Here is a 21,325-nt window from a genome sequence, read left to right as displayed (position 1 = left end):
AAAAGCTGATTCGCATAGCCATGCAAATTGTTGCATTAACTTTAATGTATGATTGAATATAGACTAGCGTGCTAATTTGTTGAGAGAAGTAGACTATAAATTTAGATCAATGTGTTCCATTACAGCCTTTTGGATATTCTAATCAAATTTAGTATACTATGCAATGAATTGATGGGAATATTCACTTTATTAAAGATGGGAAATAATGACTAAACGTCTGCAATATTTGTATTGAATAGAAAAAATATCATTCCAAAAACAGGAAACAAAATTGAATTGTAGTAGTTTTTGTTTACCAACATCCTTAATTTAAATGAATCATTTGCTACACTAATAAAATCATGAATTCAACCTTCACCAAAACAGCACCAAAACCAAATCTTCATAAAAACTTAGCCACCTAACTCTGCATGATCTTATTCTTTGGAATTACCAGTGCCACATAAAACTTGGATAGCAAGTGTCTTCACACCTGGGCAACCATCTTCATTATTCCTTATGAAGATTGGTTTATCCAATGGAACTGAACATGATTCTTTTCCCAAACAATGCTGCTCCACAATCTGCTTTGTATTAGGAGCATTACATTTTCCCAAACTAAAGCTTCCACAGAAACCTATAGGATCACCATAGCTTGCAAATTCTACAGCCATAATGGTTTTGTGGTTTGGACACTTAAGGAAAGCTTCTGGTCTCAGTTTATCCACAACAGGTGTGAGTTTCATTCCCTTATTTGCCCATGACTTCACATTGGGTTGGTGATTCTCTGTAATGAAACTGCATATTGTGTCTCTATTCACTCTTAGGATTGTAATGTTTTCTGGACTTCCTTCCTCTTCCTCCAATATAACAAGCAAGTTCTCTTTTTCTTTCAGGAATGCTCTTGGGATGTGGTAGCTAAATACAAGTCAAAAAGAGAGAAAGAAAATAACAAAAGTTACTTGTTTGTTTTTGTAGTTTTTTGTGTGTAGAATCGATGTAAATGAGGGTCAACATCTGTTGTACCACAAGAGTCTTGTGCCACTCGATGTGACACTTTCTATGACAGGTTAGAAAACATATATGTAAGTGGCATATGGAGTGACATACTTTTTAGGACAAAAAATATGCTTCCGTAGATGGGGTGTGTTAAAACTAGGGTGTTTTTAACATGATTTTTAGTTATTGTTGTTTCCAAAAAGAAAGTATTTTTGATTGATTATAAAATAAGTGTAAAAAAAGGTTTGGAAAAGAGTGCGATTATATAATTTTTCAGAATAATTTACTTACTCTGATTGAGTAGGTTGTCCAAGAGGAGAGAGATAACTCATCCAATGTCGACCAATGCTTAAACCATTGACCCAAATCATTCCTTTCCCCATACCATCCATCTTGATTGCAACAGGATCCCTTCCCTCTGGTGTTCCAAATGTTGTCTGTAAAGTGAATGCAACATAATCATAAATATCTCATAGTATGTCAATTGATATATGTCAATCAACTATGGTGTTTGCAAGTCTTTTAAATTACGGTTGCAGCCACAATTACGACCATGGTTACGGTTATTGCGAGTGTGGTCATTGTGGTCGTTGTCATACGGATTACGAGCATTGCGGTGTTAATTATTTTGTAATTAAAGAAATATTTTTCATATCGATGCGGCCCAATACAGTTGAAAAATATTTTTCATATCGATGCGGCCCAATGCAGCCCAAATATGGTCGTTCACTATGATTGATATCACGTGATGCGATTCGCAATTTGAAACACGGGGGAGTTTGTTTGAAATTTTGGATCATGTTAGAAATAAAACAATTGCAATAATTTAGAGTCAATCTTGCATGAACATGATGTTTATTAGACACAACCAATCAAATACTCCATAGCCATCAAAATAACAATTTAAATAGATTACAAAATCTTCACTGAAATTATTTTGAAGTTATTAGGATTTAGATTCCCTTTGCCTATTATGCATGTACTCATGAAAATTTTATTCCATAGTATAATAATACTATAATCCAATAACTATTACCTTGTACCAAGAAAGAGCTTGTCCTTTTCCTCTAGCATCCTTCCATTGTACATTATTTGATCCCTCCTTAGAAAAAATCCTATTCTTCTCACCATGAAGACCAACCTGCAAAATATATAATAATCTTACTCTTACATGATAAATGTTGGTTTTGTTCTATGCAACTTTCATGTTTCTTTTTCTCAAAAGAAGCACTTCAATAACAGATTATTACCTGATTACCCCAACCATTATGAGTCAGATCAACTGTTCCAGAGTTCAAACCAAGGATTGTTATAGATTTTGGTCCAGCATACCTGTGTTCCATGTATGCTCCACTATCCTATATATTGAAGGAGATAAAAAGTGCTTATTTTTCATTGTAGCTTAAAACTTATAAGTGTTGGCTAAAGGAAAAGGTTGAGTTGAGTCTCTAACCGGAAGTCCCACTGTGGCAGCCAAGATAGATATATGGTTAACTCCAACTTTGAACTTTACAGTTTTCTGGAATTCAAAAGTTTTCTCCTCATGGCTACCATGACCAGATCCTTAAAACAATCAAGACAATTACATAAATGTCAGCACCTGATTTCTTACTTAGGGGTGTTTGTAAGGATTTATGAAGAACTTATTTGAATCTATCTTGTATATGAACACTTAAGTGCCTATGGAAATAGCTTATGGTATTCATATAAGCTCTTTTTAGCTTATATCAGTAAAATTTCCAAAGAAGTTTCTGAAGTAAGCTATAATGAATAAACATTTAATTAAGCTATTTACTCAAATACACTCTTAATCATAATGTTATTCAAATTTCTGTGTGTTTACCTATGTATTCTCCATTTACAAAGACAAGCATCGAATGGCCAAGACTCATAATACGAAGAACGGGCGATATCTCATTCTTCTTTGGAAAGTCTTCTGGACCCAATTCAACACTACAATAAACATATTACTCAAAGTTTCAGGCAAAAGTTGCATACTAAGGGATACAGAGAAAAATCGAGAACAAAATATAACGGTAAAAGACAAGAATAACAATATATAAACTCACCTGGTGGTGTACCATGCATAATCAGTTTTGTCTTTAAGCATGGAATAAAGTTCTACAGGGTTTTTTTCTTTGACTGGTAATTGTTTAAAAGTTGGAATGGACTCCGAAAACATTTCCCACTTAAGATTATCGTGTGCGGCCTTCGACTTCTTGTAATTCCTTGAATTATGTTGTGAAACAATCTTGTTGTGGAGGTAATGCAATATAGTTAGTTACACGACGATGTCAACTCTCTACTTGTTAATGTAAAAGATAGTAAACAAATTACATTTTGACTGTTGAAGACCACAGTCTTGCAATCAGGAAGGATGCTAATAGAACGTGGCGGCAAATAATAGTCGAAACCTCTGAATTTTAAAGTTGCTGGTGCTTTTGTGTGGTTGTTAGTGATGAAAGCAGAACATACATCAGTTCCTGGCTTCTCATACACTATAATCTGCATAACTTAAACTTGCACCTTAGATATTTCCTTCATAACAATATCTCTCTTATGGGATAGGATTTTTTAGAAGGTTGTGTCAAATGTTTACCTCATGAAATAGGCTCAATTTTGTGACACTGGATTGACTTGAGAGCAAAGCCTTCTTACATAGGTTGAGAGCTTTGTGCACATCCCTCAAGTGGCTCCATTTTGGTTCTCTTTGAAGGCCAAACTCATCAAGAGGAGCTTCATCATAATAACGGGTTGTGGAAAAGGCCGAACTTGTTCTACCAAAATTTGTTCCACCATGGTACTGCAAGAGTTTTAGGTTAGTTGAGTAAGAGAAACTATGTCTATCTATTCCCATCAATTTCATCAAAAGTAAGTTCGGGTTCAATGATAAGGCCATTACCATATAGTAGTTAGCCAAACATCCATTCTTCGAAAAGAAGCGAGCAATTGAGAAAGCGATGTCTTCAGCTGATCTTTGGGATGGTGGATCACCAAATACTCTGTACCTGTAATTATAAATTACCAACTAATATCGTTAGTGCTCGATAGACACCAAAATATGGAATGTCTTAGAATCAAGTGTTCTACTATCTTGGCTTATTTTAAATGCAGCCATGAGTCAAAGGTAGTTGTGTTTTGTGTATTATATAAATTGGACAATAAAAGATTGAAAAAGTAGAATATTTTGGTTCAAGAGATCAACGCTGGAAATAATGAGGACAGAACAAATATCAAAGAAAACAGAACAAATCATGTTTGGTTCCATTCCATCCTACTTTGTTTCTGCACGAGATGCCGCCTAAGACTCGGAAATTGTTCGGTAATGATAAGGAAGGCAGTAGGAGTATACTTACTGAGCTGTCCAGTTTTCAGTCCATATGGAAGGCTTGTATGGTTTGTTTGGACCTGTGAAGGTATCACCACAGTGCCTTCCATTGCATGCATTGATCTGCCAAATGAAATATATATTACCAATTCAGAGCTAACACACAACACAAATGAACTAGTAATGTGTTCTTAGCTTATCAATCAACATGTTACTGATTCGACACTAATCAATATACATTATAGACTAATAATAATCCACTCTTGACTAAGTGTCTTACAAGTAAAAGAAACATTTTCCATACACAATATGTCACTAGAGGAATATTTATGCCTAAATAATTTCATGAACTTACCACTGGATCAGGAGCATCGGTCTGCTTGCACATAATCCATGGAACTCCAATCTCCATCGACACGGCCAATTTTGCGGCCCATTGGACATAATTATCTCCTTCTGCATCATAAGCTAGTTGGATATGGTTGTACTCATTCTCAATCTGCAATAAGTAAATAAAATGTGATTGTGGGGTGTTTATAACTTTGAAAAGTTGGCAGAAAATTAGATAGAGTTAGGAGAAGGTAAGATGATGTAGAAAATTAGAACCTGTGCCAAGATGATAGGGCCTCCTTGCGGAGCAAAGAGATTCGCCTCTCTCACCCTTCCTATTATGGCTGATACATAGTCCTTCATGTGTTTCTTCAAAATAGAAAATATTTCAGTGATATAATGTTGTAGAATTAATTTGCAGAAACCAGAAGCAAGCAAGTGATATATATAGGGAGAACAGAACGAGGTTGATTACCTTAAAGGGTCCGTTGTTAGAGCGGAATATGATTTCTGGGACATCTCTTAGCCAATATGGAAGTCCTCTGATGTATTACAGAGATAGGAAGCAGATCATTGTCAATGAGTGAAAGGAATACATAAAAACAAGTCCAAATGGTTTAAAAGTATAGACCGATTCACATGATGCGGCCGCAACATCTTAGTTGTGGCAACCATATAATGCCGTGATTATTTACCACGTTAGCTACAATTGGCTGCATTAGGCTGCCGCAAAAGATTTGCAATCGCGATCACAATATCAAGCATTAGCTACAATTGCGATCACAATACGGTGATTATTTACCACATTAGGTATAATTGGCTGCATTAGGCTGACAAAAGCTGCATACTAGGGAAACCAAAAAAAAATAGAAAATAAAACATTTATGTATAAGTTGGTGTATTTTATGCAAATTTGGCAGAAAATGGTTGATGATGTGTTGCATGATGTTTCTTTTGACATAATTGAGAACATGCATTTGAGACAGAAATCAAGTTACTGTGTACCCATGATTCCATTCAGCTTGGATGAAAGGGCCAACTCTGAGGGTTACATACATCCCTTTCTCATGAACAAGCTTAATGAACTTTACCAAATCATATTGGCCTTCAAAGTTGAACTGCATATATAATGACACAAACAAAGTCACAACATGGAACAATAATTAACCATGCAAATAGTAGATAAAATGAAATTTTGCATGGTGTAGGTAGCATTTTACCTTGCCTTTCTCAGTCTCATGTGCATTCCAAAACACATAAGTTTGGATCACATTTAAACCTCCTTTTCTGGCCTTGTTAATAAGCTCTGGCCACATCTGAAACACCCCATTAACACACACAAACATACATCAAAACCATTACAATATCGATGCTCGGGACATGGTTTGAGATAACTGTCATGCCACAATCACAATGGCCGCAATATATATATATATATATAAAACAACTGTTTTAGAATATAAATACGCGATTACTACCCAAAAAAATGGTGTGCAATGATATTAAGTTATTATAGATGTGATGTTACTTGATGAAGAAGTTACCTCAGGGGTGCTTCGTGTGTAATGGATTGAACCAGAGAAGAGAAGCTCTCGTTTTCCATTGATAATGAGTGATCTTCCATCATAAGTCACAGTCTTTTTTGTATTGCTAATGTTATTAACATTACCATCACTATTATCTTCAACAATATCCTTAGTGCTAGCAATGGCCAATGAAACAATGATAAAAATGACAAACACTTTGAGAGGTAACATTGTAAGAAGGGAAATCATGGGTTTGAGAGAAGAAGAATGAAAGATTGATTAGGATATGTTACACAAGATGGGTTCATCAAAGATTAACACTAATGTGTGTTTAGTTAAGTGACTAGTTTTGTGTTTAAGGCTTAAAGTAAAGATCGGTTTCAGTTAGGAATCATTGGACATTGTTGCTTCATCTAAGGTCTATGTTGTTTTCTCCTTCATTGCCTAGTCTTTTGTCTACGTACCTTTCGCTTTCTCTTTATAATTTGATTACTATTTTTAGAATATATTAGAGGATCTTCTTATTCTTCAACTCTTTCTAAACAAAACTTTAATTGTTATTACGATTCTATAAGATATTATATATTATTTATTTATAAAGAGAAGTGTTTAATGAGTGTAGGAGTATCCTAGTTCCAATTACATCATAATGTCATATCAATCTTAAGTGACTATGGCTCACAAATTTACACACAGATGTACATTGACTGAAATATTATAGTCTTGATGCACATTTTAAATTATTTACCACTTTGGTGTACTTTTTGAAGAATCGTGAATACTCATGTCGAGTTTCTTTTTTTCTTCTCTAAAACCTTTCATTACTCATTACTTACATTAGCGATTTCATTTTTTTTATATGTATTGAAGAAACTCGTCAGCACAATGGACGAGTTTCATGTTGCCCAAGCATTTTATATTGATAATGAAGTCTTTATTTTATGATATTGGAGATTGTCATACAAATAAACTTATTAAACTCATATTTTATTCTTTTAGATTCTTGTAATATTATATTACATAATGTGGTCTTTATTATGATTTTGTAAGTGAATTACATATATTAATAAGAATAATCAATTTCTTAAAATTGTAGTATAATATTATAATTTTAAAGTCTTTAGGGTCCTTGAAATTTCATATATGTATATATAATAAGAAATGATATATCATTAAGGTTCAAATTCTCTTACGTACTTTGGCCATTTTCTATTTTCTTTTTCTTTTACTTTTACTTTGTACAAACCTCTCACATATACTAAAAGAACATATAGAAATACAAATAAAATTCTTTTTACGTAGTTTATATGTTCTTTCTTTATGAACCAATAAGGAAAAAATGTTATTGAAAAAGAAATTAGAGAAAAGAAATTAGAGAATCACTTTAATTGTACGGGTCCATATCTGTTGTTCCACTTTTTTGTATCACTCTGTGTCAGGAAATATGATTGATCAGAATAATATTTAAATTATTATATTTTTAACTTAAATAATTTTTTCCAACCAATTAAAGGTGATAATACATACAATAGTACAAAAAGTGAGACAATATGTGTGCTCTCGAATTATACACCACAAAGTAATATATTATAAATAGGTTGGGGAACATGAAACTCTTAAACTAGGATGACGAGTTTCTTCACTTTATATAAAAGAAAATTGAAATCGCTAACATAGATAATGAGTTATGCAGGGTTTTAGAAAGAAAAAAAAGAAACTCGACATTAGTATTCACGATTTTCCCAAAAGTATAGTGGTAAATAATTTAAAAGATCTACCAAGACTGTAATATTTCAGTTAAGGTGCACATGTAGTGTAAATTTGCCTCTTGTGACATAACTGATATAGAGAAAAAGATGTATATACTGATCAATGTAAGAGTTTTTTGTATTGAAGTATAAAGAGTTTTTTACATTGTACTGCCATTGTATCCTCTACCATTCATTTTTTATCATTATTAACTTAAAAAGATATAATCCAAATAAATAATAGATGATTATATACATACGATGCATAGATTTAATACTCATTCATTGCTATCAAGCTTGTATAAATGGAATTAAGAGAAATAAAAACTTTAGTCATAGTACAAACCAAAACATTTCAAACCACAAGTTGCAAAGAAAGAACCTTGTGCAGGTTTCCAACATCCCCCTCTAAAAGTAATAACATAATCATGATCATCAAGTACAACAGAAATCATATGATAATGAATATTTGATGAATGTCTATCATTTTTCAAAATTAAATTTGTGCAAGGCTAGTGTGTTAAACAAAAAATGTCATAGAGTATAATTCAACTCAGACTGCCCATAGATTATGATAAATTTTTGTACACAGTCAAGTCAAGATATCATTCACCTATCTCTTTTTCAAAGAGATAATCATAATTAAAAATAAATAATGAATGATAGTATATAAAACTTTTATATGGTCAATATATAGATCTTTGATCAATATATCATAGAGTATAATGATCTCCTACTTAGCTTTTGAGATAATAAATACCCAATAATATAAATGGGAACATATCTATTGTTCACATTAATAATTTTTATAACTAATCACAAATAATAATCCATGGAATAATACATTATTTAGAATAACAAATTTGTAGCCGATATCATTAGGATGGCCAATTAAATGAATGGTCTTTTGTTTTTCTTTTTCTTCTTTTCTCAAATGATATTTTCAAAATAAAAACTTTGATGTTGAAAATAAACTATAGCTGTCAAGAGCTGGCACTAAAACAAGCCTTTCTCTTTCTCTAACACCCATTCCCCTTCTCTCTCCTTTCTCTTCCATTTCTTCTTCAACATCCCCACAAAGCTCAAAACTTGAACAACAACATTGCCATATGAATCATTATTAGTGTTCATCAATCACCAAAACTGAAGAAAGAAGAGAAATTGCAGTGTTAAGGGTAATGAGTGCATCTAGATTCATCAAATGTGTCACTGTTGGTGATGGTGCTATTGGCAAGACTTGTATGCTTATCTCTTATACCAGCAACACTTTCCCAACGGTTAGTCTCCATCTTTTTTCTTCATTGTTTTATGTACAAAGAAAAGTTGAAATTTTTGTTCACTTCAAGTTATAACTTGAGCTGTTTCATGTTGTTCTTCCATAATAAGAAATGGGTTTGCTTTTCTTTTTTGCGTTTTTTCTCCTATTGTTTTCTTGCTTCTCTTGTTTAACCCTTTTATTTCGAGGTGCTAGTTATTATTTGGACTCTTTTTCATCAACTTTATATATACCTTTCTTAGACATAACCGTTGTTGAATTTGGGCTGTATATAATTTGATTGGTGGAAAGATGAAAATGGAAATGTTGTGATTGAATCTTTCATGTTGACTTTGACTTTTAGATGCTGTCTTTCTATCCTAGTTGACTCTCTAAAGGTACAATAGTTCCTTTCAGTAATTGCTATCTTATGACATTAGGACTTAGATGCTTCTTCTCTTTGGATTACTGCAATAATCATTGAAACAATTCGCATATGTGATAATATTTGACATCTTGTGTTTCTTTGCAATCCATTGTCAACAGGACTATGTTCCAACTGTCTTTGACAATTTCAGTGCGAATGTAGTTGTGGATGGGAGTACCGTGAATCTGGGTTTGTGGGATACTGCTGGTAAGATTAGCTTACTGGTTCTGTATCATTCTTCTTGGATTTTAGGAGTGTCGTTGTTGATACTTTCGAGTTATGGTACAGGCCAAGAAGATTACAATAGGCTAAGGCCTTTAAGCTATCGTGGAGCAGATGTATTCCTTCTTGCGTTCTCTCTCATAAGTCGGGCCAGCTATGAGAATGTTTCTAAAAAAGTAAGCTTGATATTGTTTTTCTTCTATTTTGTCCCTTCTCTACTCTGGAGTTTGGACTAATTTTTTGCCCCTTTTCCAGTGGATTCCTGAATTGAGGCATTATGCTCCTGGTGTTCCAATTATTCTTGTTGGTACAAAACTTGGTTAGACTCTTGTTCCTTCATTACCTTCTTCAAGACGAACCATGTTTACACTGTTGATGTGCTCCTAACGTGGCAGATAACTCTTAGTAGAATAGTAGTTCCATGATATTGCCTTGGAGGAGCCAGTGCTTGACATAAGTCATTGGCTTCATGACCCATCATGCATAATTTTTTATTCTAGTAGTTTATAACAAAGTAGAGTTTCTGTTCTGAAAATTTTGGTGTAGTTTTCACATGGTTTCTTTTGGAATGTGCTTCACCCTACATATAGGCTTAATTTGATCGTATGCATTTAATGGTTTCATTGCAAAGCTGTGATGATCAGTTTGCTTGGGCATTTAGTGACAACCAAGTGTGTGTCTTTATAGATCTTCGGGATGATAAGCAGTTCTTTCAAGATCATCCTAGTGCAGTGCCTATCACCACATTGCAGGTACTTGTTGCTGATGCTTTCTTTTTTTATACAATTAATTGCTTTTGCCTTTTTTCTATTTCATTCTTTTATCATTTAACCTTTATTTTTTTGTTATAATTTGGGCTGGTTTTCTGTCATTTCTGAAGGGTGAGGAACTAAGAAAACTTATTGGCGCTCCAGTTTACATTGAATGCAGTTCAAAAACACAGCAGGTACATATATGTTCTCTGCGTCAATGCATCTCCAAAGTTTTTGGAGGTTAAAGAATATCCTGACCTTATTGTGAATACCTTCGGATTCCAGAATGTGAAAGCTGTTTTTGATTCGGCCATCAAAGTAGTACTCCAGCCCCCAAAGCAGAAGAAAAAGAAGATAAAGGGACAAAAGTCCTGTTCCATTTTGTGATCTTCCGTTCTTCATATTATAGTTCGTCGAGGATGACATGACTATCGCCATTTTCTGGTAGTCTTCGCCATTCTATATCTTATTGTATTGTCAACCTAGAGGAAGGAATTGCTGAGTCCTGCTGACAACAACATTAAGGTTCACTCATATAAGCACCAAGCTATTTGTCTCTGCCTGTTGGATCTCCACAGTCATAATTTCAATGTTTGTTGTTCACAACTCTTTCGGTTTTCTGGACCGTTTTTACCTGTTGTATTGACACATTAAACGACCATTTCCTTAAGTGGACATGGGTTCTCTATTCATGTTGTAATCTAATCTAAGAAGTAAGAAGTGCTTGCATATGTGACTTTGGATGTGAACTATAAACATATGTAATTATATTAGCTGCTTAAGAGACTAAATACAGTTGGTTTCATTGAAGTTTAAGGGCTCTCTCTTTCATTTGTTCCCTAGTTTTTCAAGTTTTTATGATGTATGGTGTTAAATTCCAAAAGTATGAACTTGAGGCAAATGTTATGGCAATTGCAGCTTGGGAGTTGAAACAAGTAAACCAAAGTTGAAATTGGAAATTCAGCTGTTGAATAATGGAAAGAATACTATGGAGCTGTCAACAACACTGGAATATATAATATTGTGAAGGATTCTCAAAACCAAGACTAAATTCGCTTATTACTTATAACTTTATCAGATACTCAATGAATGGACTATATGAGGTGTGGGTTTCTTCTTTATCAGATACTTATTTCTTCTTTTTGGACTTGGTGGCTATTATTAGGCCTCCAATATCTTGGTATCTTGGAGCACTTGTTTTTGGCATTGGTCCATTTCATAGGAGAATATGGTACATAAATGCAAACAGAAAGAAAGAAACATGTGTGAAAATTTGAGATATTTTAGACTCAACATTTGCTTAATAACTAGTTAATCAAAGCATTATTAATTATTCATCAATTCTTTGTAGATTAACTTCCATATGATTGGTTCAAGTGATACATTTAGTCCTTGGGGGTTGGAATTGCTTATCACCTCAAACTACTACACTATATACATTCTTATTTCTAAAAGCTAATAGATTCTTGTGATCTTATCTTCCCTTTCTTGAGGAATATATACCTTGACCACTAGCATCTGTCAGAAAAGACAATGTAATCTTCTCCATTCTGTTCTATCTCTTTTCTCCAACACCACTGGTTTACTCCATTAAATATGGCTGCAACCTGAACTCTTTCTTATAGCTTCTTGTGGTGTTCTTAATTATTTGACCTTCCATCCTTCTCCTTCCTTAGTTCCTCTAATACAATCCGAGAATCGAGCGAATGGCATCCAAGAGAATACTCAAGGAGCTTAAGGAGTTGCAGAGGGATCCACCAACTTCATGCAGTGCAGGTAAAGAGTATTAATGAAACTTGAGTTGGGTTATTTGGTAATAACTTTAACCATACTGCATGTATTATGATATGTTGTTATGGTGAATTTCAGGCCCTGTTAGTGAGGATATGTTCCATTGGCAAGCAACCATAATTGGTCCAAATGATAGTCCCTATGCTGGAGGTGTTTTCCTTGTCACTATCCATTTCCCTCCTGATTATCCCTTCAAACCTCCCAAGGTACTATACCAAAAACTCTTACTACATTCCGGAGAGCAAAACATTTCTCGCTTTCGCTATAACATCGGTTATATATGTCTTTAATCATTTCGTATAGTCGCTTCATCCATATACTCGATATATGTTGTTCATCGCTTCAAAAAAGTAGTCATGAATTCAAATCTTGCAAATAACCTCTCTGTCTGCCTACGGGCTAAAGTTGTTTACTTTATCCTTTCCAAATTCCTACTTGTGGGATTCTCGTGCAATGGGCTAATTTATAGTAAAGCGCCGAATCTGATTGATGAATGAAAAACTGTTTGGCAGGTTGCATTCAGGACCAAGGTATTCCATCCCAACATAAATAATAATGGCAATATTTGTCTAGACATACTCAAAGAACAATGGAGTCCTGCTCTGACCATATCAAAGGTCATGTTTTGGATCCTTACTCATTGATGCTACATGTCTCTTTCTGTTGTATATAAATGCTGATTGTTAAAAAATCATGATGCAGGTACTGCTTTCTATTTGTTCACTGCTAACAGATCCAAATCCTGATGACCCTCTTGTGCCTGAAATTGCTCATATGTGCAAAACAGACAAATTCAAGTATGAATCCACTGCAAGAAGCTGGACCCAAAAGTATGCCATGGGATAAGAGTCTTTTTTGCTCTTCAATCATTCCCTCTTGAAGCATATATATGAGAAAATTGTTCTCAAACTTTACCCTTTGTACTTGGTGCATGATATCTTAAGAATTAAATAAATGTTACTCTGATTTTCAGCACCTAACATCTATCAAATCACAAGTAATGTTCTATAAAAAAACGTATTAACACATAACATTTTTATGTTATTTTAAAATGATGCATCTAACTTGAAATAAGGTTTTTTGTTATTTGTTTTTGTTACTATTTGATTTATTCAAATAGTGAAGAACCATATTAAGCTATTCAGCTTTTCCAAAATTATTAGTTTATTTAAGCACCTAGCTGATAAAATGATATATAACCAGTGCACCATTTATTTTGTTATTCATTTGAATTATTTTTTCTGAAAATTTAAACATAATTGAAAAACTTCTTCACTCTCATAAATATGAATAATACAGATGTATTTTGTTAACAAAAATGAATTTAATAAATAATTTTAAAAATATATATTTTTCAATGAATAAATAATAAATGATTCCTTTTAGAATAAAATAACTTCTTTATCGTATTGAATGACCATTCTTTTAATAAACTATAAGCCTATAATAAAGATTGAGGCAAGATTGATATATCACCTATATTCTTTGAATCATCTGGTTATGTCACTATTATTCATTAAAATGGAAATAACAAAAACAAAAGCAAGTGCAGAAAGCACAATTGTCTAGGTGGAGAATTAACAAAAATGAAAAATAAAAAAGTTGTGATTGCAAGGGTGCTTTAGGTATAAGAGTACAACTAGAGGAAGGATCTTATCTATTAATTAAGATATTTTTATCATTTATATATAATGTAATAACATTTTTATCATTGAAAATACGTGTAAAATTAAGTACTTATTATAGTAGAGAGAGAAATTAATGGGAAGATTAATTACTTATTTTAATTAATTGTTTGTCTACAAAAAAGGTTAATTATTGGATCTTTTGGAAGATATGAAATCTAATAGCACAATATAAGTCAAGCATTGTAATGAGTGCACGCCGCAGAGTGGAAGCAATGTTACCCGTAATAACCGGTGTATAACTTCAATGATGTTTCATCGCTCCGTGTAACGCGACCTGATATCAAGGGTTTCCCGCGAAAAACGTCCGGTTACTCATACCTCACGCACTCAAAAAAATATCACTTACATCTTGTATTGTTTAATTCAACACCACACATTTTCCAACGTTTTCATGTACCAACTAGTTATGAGGAATTGAATCCATAACTGTTGTAAGTTTTAAGATATAATAATAATAATAAATGTTAAAGGCAATGAAAGTTGAAAGGAGATTTGTTTTGGTAGGGATTAGAATTGATAGTTATAGCAGACAACTTCTAAACTGGGCTCTTTTCAAACTTGCTCAACCTGGTGACTATGTTATTGCTCTTCATGTAGTTAAAAGTCAAGGTGATTAGTTGTCGTTGCCCGATTTTCGGTATATTAGAGTCGTCACTACATTAAATGTAGGCAACTTAAACATTCAATTAATCACTTTTATACTTCTTATATTATATATGTATTACCTTTTTGTATTTTTAACCTTTGTTTAAATTTTTTTACTTCAATGTAGATTATGTTTCAAAAAACAAGGCCCTTATAAATGGCTACTTAGAGGTTTATGAAGGACTATGTGATGTTAAGAAGGTACAGTAACATTTCTACACCTTTTATTCATGGAAATGAGAAGTTTTTTTGATCATTTTTATTTGGCCTGATTGGATTTCAGGTAGGTCTCATTGGTGAAGTTTTATCAGGGAGCTCTTTTAGAAGCATTCTTGTTAGAGAAGCAAAAATTCATGCTGCTATGGCTCTAGTGGTAGGGTATGTGGAGTTAATAATGTATCTGATGTAGAGAAAGTATCATATAGTTTTAATGTTTTCAAGATATTGGATGCTTGTATTTATATTATTTTTCAAGTAATGGGATGATTAGTAGGAATAACTTTAGGAGAATATAGCAATGCTCTTTATTGATTAGTCTTGAAGATTGAAATGGATCTTTTCATTTGCAGGGGTAGAAAAACTGCCACAGCAAAATATTGCTCTAAACGACTACCACCAAACACAAATGTTCTGGCCATCCAAGATTCAAGAATTGTCTTCAGTAGGTTCACCTATAATCAATTATCAGGTTAGATATATATGGAAACCAAGTCTTAGTTATAAGGGGATTTGGAAGATTCTTATAGAGAACTTGTATGGACTTAAGAGAAAAAAGTTATAAAAATAGCTTATGATCTCCCTAAAGCTCTTGTCATTCTATTTCAATAAGGTTGTCAAGTAAGCTTGAGAGAATAAGTTTTTTGGCTTATTTCAATAAAACTTATTGAATAAGTGCTTAATTAAGTAACTAACTCAAAGGCGCCTAATGCATGATAGAAAAGTTAAATACAAGAGATAAAAGAAACTAGAATAATGTTTGTTTCTGTTTATCATAGGTGGTCTTATGCTGGATCCAAGACCAAGTTTAACAAGCATAGGAAATCTCAGCGACAGAGTAAACCATTCTGAACTCGGTGACTCTGAGGCGGAGGCTGAAAAATCAACAAGCCAAAATAGTATAGAATTGAAGGAGGAAGCATTCGATGGATTAGAGAGGCGCAAGCTAAGATCAATATCTATGTTTGCTGGTGATCCTGCTGAGCAAAATCTTGGTTGGCCTTTACTCCGAAGAGCCAAATCAGAAATCACTGAAACCCATCATGCAAGGGACATGTCAGTAGTGCAATGGGTTATGAGCTTACCAGATCGTTCACCAAAGAGAAGTCATCACTCTTGTTATTCCATTGAGGAAAATTCATCAGAAAGGGGCATTGACATGGAAGATGAGAGCTCTACTAATGGTTCACCTCGATGTGTTGTTGAACTACCTAAAGCACTAGAGGGAAAGTTAATTGTAAATTCACTCAATTGCAAGTGGTTCAGCCTTGAGGTTCTTAAGTCCTGCACTAGCTACTTCTCTTCAGGTTTTGGACACTGCAGCTTACATTAACTTTATGATTATGACCTTTATGAGTTCATAAATTGTTGCATTGTGTTGTTTATTTTCATTTTTCAACATAAACAAATATAACCTTGTATTCCATTGCAGCAAACTTGATTGGGAAAGGGGGGAGCAATCGCGTGTACAAAGGAGTTCTCCCGAATGGGAAGCCAATAGCAGTGAAAGTTTTGAAGTCATCAAAAGAAGCTTGGAAAGATTTTGCTCTTGAGGTGGAAATAATATCCTCATTGGAGCACAAAAACATCACCCCTCTACTAGGCATTTGCGTCGAGGACAATGCGTTAATATCTGTCTATGATTATTTCCACAAAGGGAGCTTAGAGGAAAATCTACATGGTAAAGTTGCAGTGTGATTTTACTTCACATATCATTTAATTTGCTGTGATATTGAAATGATGTTTATATGAATTTATAAATGGATGCAGGCAAAAAGAACGAGAGCGAATCCATCTTGTCATGGGAAATGAGATTCAATGTAGCTGTTGGGATTGCTGAAGCACTAGATTATCTACACAGGGAAACTCTGAAGCCTGTTATACATAGAGATATCAAGTCTTCAAACATTCTTCTTTCCCATGGGTTTGAACCACAAGTAATCAAATTTTTTGAGACTAGCATCCAAAAGAACTAACACTATGCATAATATTCATTATGTCACTCAGGATTGTTCTTATGTTGCAGTTATCTGATTTTGGACTTGCAATATGGGGACCAACAGCTTCATCCTTTCTGACACAAGAAGACGTCGTAGGAACATTCGGTTATCTCGCTCCCGAATACTTCATGTATGGAAAGGTCAGTGACAAGATAGATGTTTATGCCTTTGGTGTAGTGCTACTTGAACTAATATCAGGAAGGGAACCAATCAGTTCAGAACCTTGCAAAGGAGAGGAGAGCTTGGTGTTGTGGGTATGAAGTAAACCCCATTTAGAATGAATTTTAACTTCTCTTAATGATATAGAATATATATATATATATATTGATTATTATAATCACTTATTTCATTTCAGGCAAAACCAATAATAGAGAGTGGGGATGTTAAAGGCTTATTAGACCCAAATTTAGAAGGGAAGTTTGATGAGGCTCAAATGCAAAGAATGGTTCTAGCAGCATCTCTATGCATTACACGTGCTGCTAGGCTTCGTCCTAATCTGAACCAGGTACAAATAAATACTTAAGATCGCATTTATGTGTATATCAAAGTTGAATAACTTCCATTTTTTTAATCTTAAAGCTTAAGTACTTTGTCCTATAAACTTTGAAGTTGTGGAGAATAGATATATACACAACATTTTCAGTAATACTAGAAGGACATAAAAGTTGTCGATTTCTTAATGAAAATAACATTGCCAGGATATATTTCAAGAACCTGCTTTTAAAGTTTATCACTTGCATTGTGTGTAGATACTGAAAATCTTAAAAGGAGATGAAAAAGTTGAATATTTCTTGAACTCCCAAGGAGATGATTATGAGCATTCAGAAAATCAAGAAAGTATTGATGATGAAGTGTATCCAAATTCTAGTGCAGAGTTACACTTGAGTTTGGCATTACTTGGTATTGATGATGACACTACATCATATAGTAGCACAGATCACAGCAACAATGAGCACTCGAAAGAAAGATGGAGTAGATCATCAAGTTTTGATTAGTTTATTTTCCATTATTACACCTATGGCTATATACCCTTTGTTGGTGTCTTTATTGTACATTATTATTAAAATAAAGAGTCTAATATTTATGCACTGACCGTATAAAAGATATATACACAAACAATGTATCATTTATCTTTCATTTAGATTACAATCATAATTGAAAATAAATAGTGAATAATGCAGTGATAGATTTCTCAGCAATATACCCATCCATTATTATTGGTGCAAACACTTTCGCAGCTAGAACGCACTCGTATTAATTACTATCTGATTAAATTTAAATGGGGTACAAGTTAATAATTAATGACCTGAAATATAAAAACTATACTGAAAAACAAAAAAAGGTATTATCTTCTACTACATTAAATACATCTTTATTTTTTTGTGGCTTTTAATCCATTATATTGAAGATGGTGACTGAGAAAACCAATTTTATTTTAATTTTCTAAATATTCTACTTTATGTGCAACACAATCAATTTAAAATATGAAATAATTTAATTGCAAGTATATTATTAAAGAAGTATAATAGAAAGTCAAATAAGAAAAGAATACTAATGGGCGTCGGTTCAAGTGGTACATGTTTGATTCCCCTTAAGCAAAGTTTCGGTTCGAGTCTTGAAAAAAATGTTCGAGGGGAGAGTTAGCCATACATATTTGTGGATGTTCCAGCTCGGACAGGATCTCCAATGTGAGGATAGTTGTGATAAACCAAAAAAAATAAAATAAGAAAAGAACAGTAACGTGTAAAAGTTGCAAGTAGGGACCCACAATGAGGGGATAGCATAGTCATGAACGAGAATCATTCAAAAAATTGAAATAAAACATGTTCTCTATCTGTTACCTATATATAAATTGAAACCAATTATTGTTTCAGCGTCGAATTTTGAGTTACTTAATGAGATCCAAAAACAACAACTCTTGTCGTGGACCCTAATCACTTTGCTTCTTCCTCGTACGTTCATTCTATTTTTCGCTTTCTTTCTCGCTAATTACCGTTATCATTATATTAGGGTTTCTTTTTTATCCGTAATTCGATTCATTCATGATGAACTTTTTCGATCAATTGAATCTCATGTTCATTTCCTTCTGATTTTCGTTGTAATAACATGTTTATATTACTTTACTAACTGAAATATCTATCGCTGTTTAGTATTCTGCTTTATTGTTATACTGTTCTTTATGCTTCTCGTATTACCTATCGATTATTGATCGTTTTCGTTTCTGATGTTGTGATTATGTTCTGAATTGTGCCTAATTTGAATTCTATGCTTGATGTCATGTATATTTTTTATGTTTTGTAAGTAGGTCTTGGATCTTAGCACTCATTTGGGGTTTTTAGAATTCACTTGTAATGGAGGACGGTGAGCTTGATTTCTCGAACCAGGAAGTGTTTTCAAGTCCAAACATGGCTGATATTCCTAGCAGTGGTTCAATGGACAGTTTCTTCAATGAACTGCTCAAGGACAATGCGCATGCATGCAGTCACACACACACATGCAACCCTCCTGGCCCTGATTTTTCACACACCCACACCTGTTACCATGTCCATACCAAAATTGTGCCTGCTCCGGGTGAAGACCAGGTTGCCACTGATGATACTGCTGAGTCTGCTGAAATGAAGTCTAAAAAGCGTCCCGTGGGTAATCGCGAAGCAGTTCGCAAATACCGTGAGAAGAAAAAAGCTCGCACTGCGTCTCTGGAGGATGAGGTTGTCAAATTGAGAGCTTTGAATCAGCACTTGATGAAGAAGTTGCAAGGTCAGGCTGTTTTAGAGGCAGAGGTTGCAAGGCTAAAGTGCTTGCTTGTTGACATCCGGGGTAGGATTGAAGGAGAAATTGGATCGTTTCCATATCAGAAACCGGCTAATTCAAATCCGCCAATCCCGAACATTCCGGGTTCTTATGTAGTGAACCCTTGTAACATGCAGTGTGATGACCAAGTGTATTGCCTTCATCCAGTAGCAGATGGAAGGGTCACAGAAGGTTCAACACTGAATGGGGAAGGATTTAATGGTTGTGAATTTGAGAATCTCCAGTGTGAGTCAGGGCTCAAGGATCATCATAGTCATGGTGTTGGACAAACATTGTCCAATGTCCGTTCTCCTGCATCAAATAAAAGAAAAGGTGATACCTGATTACAATTTTAGGGTGGAATTTTTTATTTGGTACTTCACTCATATTTATAGGTCATTGATTCCATTTCAAATGCTGGTGCATGGTATGATCTGGTAGCGTATTTTGTCATTGTTTGTGAGTACTAGTTGCTTGTCTCATTCTAGTTTTAGCTTTGAAAGAGAGAGTGTTGTAGATTAGCCATAGCTTGCTATGTAGTGTGACCTGCTGCTTGATTTTTGTTTGGGTGTGCTGTTGTGTTATGTTGTAGACTCTAGTGCTGAATTTGTTTTGCAATTATGGAACATGATCTTTTAACCTGAATTTTTTCTGATTACCGGTACTAGTATTTACAGAGTTCTTATAACTGTGTAAGACAACTCGATGTTATATATATGGGTTAGAAAATTGTGCCATATTATGACAAAATTATCCAAAATGGTCTAGGCAACTAAAATTAAAAGATTTAAAGTGCAAAAAAATTGTACTGATTTTTTCTCCTAACTGTGCCTACACAGTATTGACTATTGACAGTAAATTTTCTTTTCAAATATTTGGTGATATATTTTATAATTCCTAAGCAATTGGGATTGAGTCTGGCTTGATGACTTTAGGCATGACATGAGACTTGCATATTCTTGTTTCTTATCTTTGAAAATGATTTAATGACTTTTTATTTTTAGGGAGATCTCGTGCAGCGACTGCTGGTTGAAGAACCAATAAAATGTTGGTTTTCATTGTTGCCATGGTAATACCTCCTTCCAATAACTCGTATGTTGTTGCAGCATCAGTGCTATTCATCAGTTTTTTTTATTAGAAAAAAAATCTGTTCTCTCTTTTGGGCCCTCTGCTACGTTATTGGTGATTTGGATGGCTGTTCTACCATGGAAGATGAGTCCAAGATCAATATTTTTTTTCCCAAGTACAAACAGTAGTCCATCTGTAGCCAGCATAGCTTATGGCCGAGACAGATTTAGTGCTTCTTAATCTTATGCAGTTAAATTTCCTGGTTTCTTATTATGCATGGACAAGTTCAACTGCTGTCGCGTATGTTTCTCTGCTGAATCAGTTTTAAATCTGCTAGGTATTTAAGTTGTAATTTGTGTTGTTTAATGTGAGGATTTCTAAGTGTGATTCATATTCTCTAAGCTCGACAAATTTTGTTGGTGGATCACAGAACTTGGGGGAGCTGGGGGTATGTTTCACCTTTCAATACTCTGTGATGTGAACAGGTGAGACACCAATGTCATTCTATATAATATAAACCCTTATGTGTGAAACAATAAAATTGGCTTGTATGGTTTCTAG

At 33.9% G+C, this 21,325-nt stretch overlaps 5 protein-coding genes across 7 annotated transcripts; 4 read left to right on the top strand and 1 right to left on the bottom strand.

The window, feature by feature from the left end:
- Nucleotides 299–6,519, bottom strand: LOC109355494 (beta-galactosidase 13-like). The gene is made up of 18 exons (XM_019598684.1): nucleotides 6,181–6,519; nucleotides 5,857–5,952; nucleotides 5,642–5,754; nucleotides 5,112–5,178; nucleotides 4,913–5,005; nucleotides 4,662–4,805; nucleotides 4,335–4,429; nucleotides 3,881–3,986; nucleotides 3,578–3,781; nucleotides 3,316–3,483; nucleotides 3,048–3,229; nucleotides 2,822–2,931; nucleotides 2,432–2,541; nucleotides 2,229–2,336; nucleotides 2,015–2,119; nucleotides 1,270–1,415; nucleotides 392–897; nucleotides 299–352 (listed from the first exon to the last, which is right to left on the bottom strand). Exons 1-17 carry the CDS (start codon nucleotides 6,409–6,411, stop codon nucleotides 417–419), a joined length of 2,559 nt encoding a protein of 852 aa, XP_019454229.1. The 5' UTR covers nucleotides 6,412–6,519; the 3' UTR covers nucleotides 299–352; nucleotides 392–416.
- Nucleotides 8,917–11,397, top strand: LOC109355497 (rac-like GTP-binding protein 5). Its single transcript, XM_019598690.1, has 7 exons — nucleotides 8,917–9,187; nucleotides 9,712–9,799; nucleotides 9,881–9,990; nucleotides 10,070–10,133; nucleotides 10,502–10,566; nucleotides 10,695–10,760; nucleotides 10,852–11,397. Exons 1-7 carry the CDS (start codon nucleotides 9,089–9,091, stop codon nucleotides 10,951–10,953), a joined length of 594 nt encoding a protein of 197 aa, XP_019454235.1. The 5' UTR covers nucleotides 8,917–9,088; the 3' UTR covers nucleotides 10,954–11,397.
- On the top strand, nucleotides 11,958–13,331 carry LOC109355498 (ubiquitin-conjugating enzyme E2 10-like). The gene is made up of 4 exons (XM_019598691.1): nucleotides 11,958–12,342; nucleotides 12,436–12,563; nucleotides 12,870–12,974; nucleotides 13,060–13,331. Exons 1-4 carry the CDS (start codon nucleotides 12,273–12,275, stop codon nucleotides 13,201–13,203), a joined length of 447 nt encoding a protein of 148 aa, XP_019454236.1. The 5' UTR covers nucleotides 11,958–12,272; the 3' UTR covers nucleotides 13,204–13,331.
- Nucleotides 14,463–17,976, top strand: LOC109355495 (pto-interacting protein 1-like). The gene is made up of 10 exons (XM_019598685.1): nucleotides 14,463–14,654; nucleotides 14,818–14,891; nucleotides 14,974–15,068; nucleotides 15,260–15,378; nucleotides 15,686–16,213; nucleotides 16,339–16,587; nucleotides 16,677–16,843; nucleotides 16,933–17,160; nucleotides 17,262–17,411; nucleotides 17,656–17,976. Exons 1-10 carry the CDS (start codon nucleotides 14,507–14,509, stop codon nucleotides 17,899–17,901), a joined length of 2,004 nt encoding a protein of 667 aa, XP_019454230.1. The 5' UTR covers nucleotides 14,463–14,506; the 3' UTR covers nucleotides 17,902–17,976.
- LOC109355496 (basic leucine zipper 19-like) lies at nucleotides 18,731–21,325 on the top strand. Of its 3 annotated transcripts, none has more exons than XM_019598687.1 (3): nucleotides 18,731–18,858; nucleotides 19,212–20,029; nucleotides 20,701–21,325. In XM_019598687.1, exons 2-3 carry the CDS (start codon nucleotides 19,258–19,260, stop codon nucleotides 20,727–20,729), a joined length of 801 nt encoding a protein of 266 aa, XP_019454232.1. In that variant the 5' UTR covers nucleotides 18,731–18,858; nucleotides 19,212–19,257; the 3' UTR covers nucleotides 20,730–21,325. The 3 variants fall into 3 exon arrangements, with proteins under 3 accessions (XP_019454232.1, XP_019454233.1, XP_019454234.1); XM_019598688.1 differs by having other exon boundaries at nucleotides 18,758–18,862; nucleotides 19,209–20,029; XM_019598689.1 differs by lacking the exon at nucleotides 18,731–18,858 and adding an exon at nucleotides 18,879–19,004.

Source organism: Lupinus angustifolius, chromosome LG08, assembly GCF_001865875.1.
Source record: "Lupinus angustifolius cultivar Tanjil chromosome LG08, LupAngTanjil_v1.0, whole genome shotgun sequence".
Taxonomy (NCBI): domain Eukaryota; kingdom Viridiplantae; phylum Streptophyta; class Magnoliopsida; order Fabales; family Fabaceae; genus Lupinus; species Lupinus angustifolius.
This window is presented reverse-complemented; position numbering and strand designations above follow the sequence as displayed.